At 37.6% G+C, this 6,594-nt stretch overlaps 1 protein-coding gene across 1 annotated transcript; it reads right to left on the minus strand.

Annotated features, from left to right (window-relative positions):
- Nucleotides 1-1,183: 1,183 nt before the first annotated feature.
- On the minus strand, nt 1,184-6,087 carry LOC149776162 (uncharacterized). The gene is made up of 4 exons (XM_089942604.1): nt 5,449-6,087; nt 3,836-3,950; nt 3,265-3,272; nt 1,184-1,785 (listed from the first exon to the last, which is right to left on the minus strand). Exons 1-4 carry the CDS (start codon nt 5,708-5,710, stop codon nt 1,310-1,312), a joined length of 861 nt encoding a protein of 286 aa, XP_089798730.1. The 5' UTR covers nt 5,711-6,087; the 3' UTR covers nt 1,184-1,309.
- Between the last annotated feature and the right edge of the window lie 507 nt (nt 6,088-6,594).

The following is a 6,594-nucleotide window of genomic DNA, read 5'->3' on the forward strand; positions in this document are numbered from 1 at the left end:
GGGAGTGTTTCCCTCGGCCGTTGATGATGATGTGGTCTATCTGGTTCTGAGTTCTGCCGTCTGGTGACGTCCATGTGAGCTTGTGGATGTTCTTGTGCTCGAACAGGGTTTCTCCTATGACCAAGTCATTCTCTTCACAAAAGTTGACCAGTCTTTCCCGTTGTCGGTCATCACACCTGCTCCATGGCGCCCCATGGTCCTCTCTCTGTCTTTATTGTCTCAGCCGACCCTAGCGTTGAAGTCGCCAAGTAGCAACAGTACGTCATGGCGAGGGACGTCCACTAAAACGGCTTGAAGAGCGTCGTAGAAGGTGTCTGTGTCCTCTTCGTCCGCGTCGTCTATTGGTGCATAGGCCACAACAACAGACAGCTTGGCGTACTTGGAGTTCATCCTGACGTACAACAGGCGCTCGTTCACTGGTTTCCACTGTAGAACGGTATTGGTCTTGTTCTTGCTAATAATGATGGCGACCCCCTCCCGGTGGTCATTGTCTTCCTTCCGGACCAGATGATGACTTTTCCGGAGTTCAACTTCTGCTTGCCGGCACCAGCCCATCGTGCTTCTGTTACACCCATGAGGGTGAAGTTGTAGTGATTCGACTCGCTCACTGCTTGTGCCAGTGTTCCAGTCTGGTTGAGCGTTCGCACGTTCCAACATCCAACTCTGATCCATGCTTTTGGCACAGGAGTTCCGCTATCGGGATGGGGACTTCCTTGCGGTTTTGTTCTCCATCCGTCATAGAGCCAGTTACCTGGTCTGCTTCGCACCCAGCGCCGGTTGTTGTTTGTTCCCTGGTTGTCGTTTCCGTAGCAAGAGTTGTTTTTACCGAGGTGGGGTTGCTACCACGCCCAACCCTCCTTGTTTTTCAGCCGGGCTTGGGACCGTCCTTAGCGGAGTTCCATATTGATATAACTCATACACAGCTATAGCCTATGCTAGATTCAGTAATCGATAAAGTAAAGGATTTTGGTACCTTCATATGGTGTCAAGATTGGGATTTTATTTTTTAAAACTTACTCACGCATTTATATATTATCCAGTTTAACGCGCATAATTAGCTTTCGAAAAATATGTTTATACTGTAATGTTAAGTTTGAATAACAGTTCCTTCATATACCTTTGCAATGACGGATACAAAATGTCTGGCATTTTAAAAGTCCTATGTTATTAAACGTAACAAGAGTCATGATTGTGACGACTTTTATTAAACATACTTGTCATGGCGGCCATTAGGAGATGCATCGCATCTACGTGTACAAGGCCTATTGAACACTTTATAAAACCGAGTACAACGACGATACAACAGGTTTCATTTTGAACAAACAGTGCAGGCTATAACTCGATTTTCAACGTATGGCGGACACGGTAGTGATCCACATTTGGCCTGAACTATGTACATCAGATGCCCTTCTTCATTAACAATGCTTCCAGGTCTTGACTCTGGGTTTGCATCCACGCAAACGTAGTTTGTCGCTCCAGGGTGACTATAACGCCCAGACATCAGATACCCTGTGTATTCCATGCTCCACCCTGGGTAGCAACTCGTTCTAGCAGGGATCATGAGTATGTTTACGCGTGTAGTTCTACACACAGAACATGGCACGTCAAGCTCACTTGAGACAGTCAAAAAAGGATTAGTTCCACTGTATACTTTATACTCTGTACCGTAGATCAATCCACTCGCATCAGTATTTCCAACATTCGCCCCCCATGTAGGATTCTCTGGCAAGCAAAGAAAGTCAGCTGCACCGCCAGTGTGAGTCCAGAATGAACCACCAGCAAATCCTAGGGTAAAGTAGTAAATTATTGGCAGTGCATATTAAATAACGCAAAACTAATAATCATCAAGGAATGTGTCTCATACTGCTTCAGCCGATCTCACTTCCATTTATGAGTATCTGAACGGGTTTTGAAACACAAAATGCGATACAATCAAACGGTATTTGTCGGGTACGTGGAGTCAAAGTTCAACAACGGTAGACATAAATAACCGTAAAATAATAAAACAACAAGGATCATTGCAACAGCTTTTCAGTTGCAGTGAGATTCTTGGAAGCGGTCACAGAGGGTAGAACACTTAGTATAAAGAAAGTTGCATTGGAATATGGTAAGATATTGTACGATAACGCATCGGAGCGATTGAAAAATAAAATTTAGCAAATGATATGCAAATATTACATTACGCGAAAGGATCTCTCATTGGTTGTGGTAAAAACTTTACGAGTACTGTCTCGTCAGTAACAACACCTTCTTTGATTCTTGATGACTCAAATGTATGTTGGGCTTATGCTGATATAATCGGTTTATATTTAGTATATTGTCCCAAAGAGACAGTAATGTCGTTGATCAATAGATACTAGAGTTACAAGAAAAACCTCACCTATAATAAAGGCAGCCTATCTTCCATCTATTTAACAGTGCTTATTATAAAGGATATCTTTTTAAACATATTTAAACATAAAAAGAAACTAGATTTGTAGACTCCTGGAATTAACTTTTGTGTTATTTATGTTAACAATGAGAATAAATAACTATGACATACATATAAAAATCTAACATAACTCAGGTAAGTGTCTAATTTTACTTTGTTGATAATGTTATTAAGCTCATTTGATTTATATTTTGAAGTAGAAAAATCTTCGAAATATCACATGCTAAGGCTGTGATTTGATAAGAATGTTTTTGCAGAGTTTTGAACAAAAACCATTATTTAATTACATGTATCTTCCTCACTTATTGGAACATTGAACAACAAATGACACCGTTATCACAAATATGTAGATCGATAAAGTTTTTCATCAATGACATTGAAGTCTTTTGGTCGATGTCTTAAAAATGTTCCTTAAAGGTATGACTCGTTTTCGCGAAATAACCCCCAATTTGACAAAATTTCTAATTTCATTGCTAATTAACTTAAATATGTTTGTTGATCATCATGAAAAACCTGCAATTGACTTTCTTACAGATGGGAAGCAGGTTATCCAGACCGCATGCTATCCCGCATAGGTATGTGTAGCATCTATTTACATCGCTCTATCCCTCCAACAAAAATATGTGTTACATCTATACTTATCACCTGTTCAATCAGATCTTCTACAAGTAAACATATATCTGATACCAAATATGGTTCTGCTCAAATATAAGTATGTATGTAAGCAACTATAGAATGGTTAGCTGGAGATGTATTATAACCCTTCGCTATGAATCAATTAGAATGACACGTATAGCGGCGGTAGCTCAGTGGTTAGCGGTTTTGAATTCTACCCTCATACCTGAAAGGGTCAACTGCTGTGCTTTGTCCATGTGAAAGGCATTTTAATTACATCAAATGGACTAAATAACTTAATTATGTTGCGATGCCGTAATGCTCCGAATCAAGCTAATCTGTATTCGCACATATGGCCTGGGGCGATAAAAATTTCTACAGTGTGCACGAGTTCATGCAAATGTCAATAATTCGAGCAAGGGATAACTTGCCATGGAACAACACATCGTGCTTCTTACATCATCGTGCCTCACGCGATCGTATCTCCCTCACACTAGTATGTTTCCCTACTGGTATTCGGTATAAAAACTATGCCATGTTATGTTGCGATAAGGCAACTCATGTTCCACTCTGACTTCTCCCACGCACATATTACATTAACAACGTCAATATATTGTTTTGTATAGCTATATACCAGCTGAGCAGGTGAAAGTTTCGATTCACATTTTCTTTGCAAAATTCGTTTTCTGTAAGATAAACATAACAGCCATAACCATGCTATTTTGTATTTATCTTATCTGTTAGGAATCTGAGAGAGAGAGAGAGAGAGAGAGAGAGAATTAGTTAGACAATTGTTTAACGGTTATCGACATACTAAGATACAGCGTCTTACCTTTGTATACTAGGTCTGTACCGTTTTCTGGACATGTGTTCCTTCCCCATCTTACGTATGTCGATCCAAGTCCTTGAGATAAGAGCAGTAACATATTTCCTTTAAATAAGTAAATCTAGTAGCCTATAAGCACAATTATCTTTCCAAAACAAACGAATTCACCTGCTGAAATTTATTAGCCCGAATTTTCTCCTATACTCAAGAGCAGATTGGTTGTAAATCACCTAATTCTGATTAAGACAGTACTATGTTAATGCCAAGGGAATTTGAAAAGTTGTCAGAGTGATCATCATACCTGAGGGAGTCATTTATATTGCGCCATGGGCTACGTAATTTTGGCGAAAGATATTTTTGTTTACGGACGAAAATGAATGATACAATTTACTTTACACAAAATAAAAGCATGGCGTTACAACTGCGTTGAGGTAGGGGTCGTATTGCAATGCAGTCTAATTTACAATTATATTACTACCATTCATTTCTAAATGTTCCCTTATTGTGAAAAACAATAATTATGTTTGATGATTGTAAAGATAATATGAGATTTAAATTAGTACGTTAAGGCTAAAGCAGGAGTACGACCATAAAAGATGAGTAACGTTTGGAATATCAGTTATATGATGTTTCCAAAGGCATGCAATTTGTGTAGCTGATGACTTCTTTATTGTAAGCCATATTGTGTAATATTTGTTTGTGCATTAGTGTTACCAGTAGATTTGAAAGCCCATGTTATGAGCAGAACGTATCTTACACCCAAGAACACAACGCGTTTATTGTCTTGGTGGGATTCTTCTATAACTTTACATTTACTTATTTAATTAATGTAATTTATTACATATCATTATATTAGATAAATGATATAATTCCCGTCAGACAAAAATGATTATATCTGAGATTAATAAAGTTAAAGCACGGAGGCGAAAGACAAATCAAAGATGGCGAAGTTCCTGACAACGTTTTCGTGCACTTCTATTATTTGGCATCATGCAATTAATTAAGATCTAAAAGACTCGATTATGTACACAACACCTTTTATCAGGTTGAAAAGTATTTAAAAGCCTAAAGATAATTTTGAAGAAGCGATTGAAAAATGAATATTTTAAACAGAGTCGGAGGAATAATCTTAAACATAATGTAATGGAACACAAGAAAGCATACCATACATATTGAGCAATGATATCAGATATTTTCTTTCTCAACGGTTTTGTTAAATGATGACAACTATTCAGACAAAACAATTTCTATATTCAACAAACTTTAAGACATTTGTGTAACATCAGGTAATTCCAATATATCGCCAGTGCTGAGAGGATATGTTGATATCCCACAAAAGACCATTTCCCAGAAACGTTAAGTGTAATACGCTAAATTAATCGTTTCATAAAATGAATCACATAACGGAGGGAAATATGGTTGTTAACTTTTTAAAAATTACAGATGTCGAAAGTAACAGTTGGTTAGCTTGATAGAATATTGCATTGGCTTCGGGAAAAGTAATAAAGTACACATGCTGAAGCAATTGAGATTTGCACAAAGAACCGCACAAAAAAGAATAATAAAAGACACTTACCATTTGATTTATTGTCTATCAGTCGCTGAATTTCGAGATGTTTCTCCTTTACATCTGTTTCAAGAACTTTTACCTTTTCCTGAAGTTGCATAAGGATAGAATCCGTTTCTCTCTGAGAAAATTCAGCTCTTAGAAGTCTCTCTAACAATTTGTACTCGTAGTCGAACCTTGGACAGTCACTTGTACCAGACGCTTGGGTCTTTTGTGACTGGCTGCCAACACCAAGGAGTGTGAACAATAAACATTGAATGAAACACATCATCTAAGTTATAGCATTAAAGCATACAAAAATATATTGCTATTAATTCAAAAGATCTTCTCAAATACATGTAAAGACGATGGCTGATACATTAGATGAATGTCTTGCAGTAATGAGGAACGTAATGATAACCGACCTGAAAATCAGCCTCTACGATTTTATCAAGCCATGAAACGAGCCTTTAATTGGTTAAAATTACATCATGTGACATAGGAATCTACCAGTTATTTCAAAATGAAATGTTCATGTTTAAATAGTGTGTAGTTATTTATATTATATTAAGATGTTTGCAAGAAGGATATGAAGACAGCAAACATCAATGTCAACGACTGGGAGAGCTGTGCAAACAACCGTTCCAGCTGGCGTCTAGCTGTCAGGCAGGGAGTTCAAAACGAAGAGGAAAAGAGAAGAATAAAGCAAGCTGAAAAGAGAGCTAAAAAGAAGGATAAGCAAAAGCGTACTTTGGAGCTATGCCATCGTCTCTCGTAGACGGACGGATGCCAAGAGAACAAGAGAAGTTATTTATAGTAGTTACACAATAGGAAGACCTGGGCCAATAAATTAAATCTATCCATGTTAAACTGGTTAGCCAGTTAGTATCTACCTTAAACCGGTGTTATGTGTATTTAATTTGTATTGTTTGCTGGATCGTCTCAATGGTTATGCTATATATACATGTGATTTGTAATTGATCTTAGCCAAATGTCAATCTAGTCGTCTTCTTGATCAGTGACATTTACTCTGTAAACAACATAACACACAGCTAATATTTCTGTACGACGATAGATTAAATATTCAGATCAGTATATATGGAGGAAAACATATTTGCGTCTATCTGAATGTATGATAATAGTTATTCACTTGGTAATTTCTAAGCATATTGACAG

The sequence above is a fragment of the Sinohyriopsis cumingii genome, chromosome 18 (genome assembly GCF_028554795.1).
Source record: "Sinohyriopsis cumingii isolate HCF-2022 chromosome 18, ASM2855479v2, whole genome shotgun sequence".
Classification (NCBI taxonomy): domain Eukaryota; kingdom Metazoa; phylum Mollusca; class Bivalvia; order Unionida; family Unionidae; genus Sinohyriopsis; species Sinohyriopsis cumingii.

Coding starts and splice junctions, on each gene's coding strand:
- LOC149776162 (XM_089942604.1), bottom strand. CDS start 5,710: ATGATGTGTTTCATTCAATGTTTATTGTTCACACTCCTTGGTGTTGGC. Junction 3,951..5,448: donor GATAGACAATAAATCAAATG/GTAAGTGTCTTT, acceptor TCTTATCTCAAG/GACTTGGATCGACATACGTA.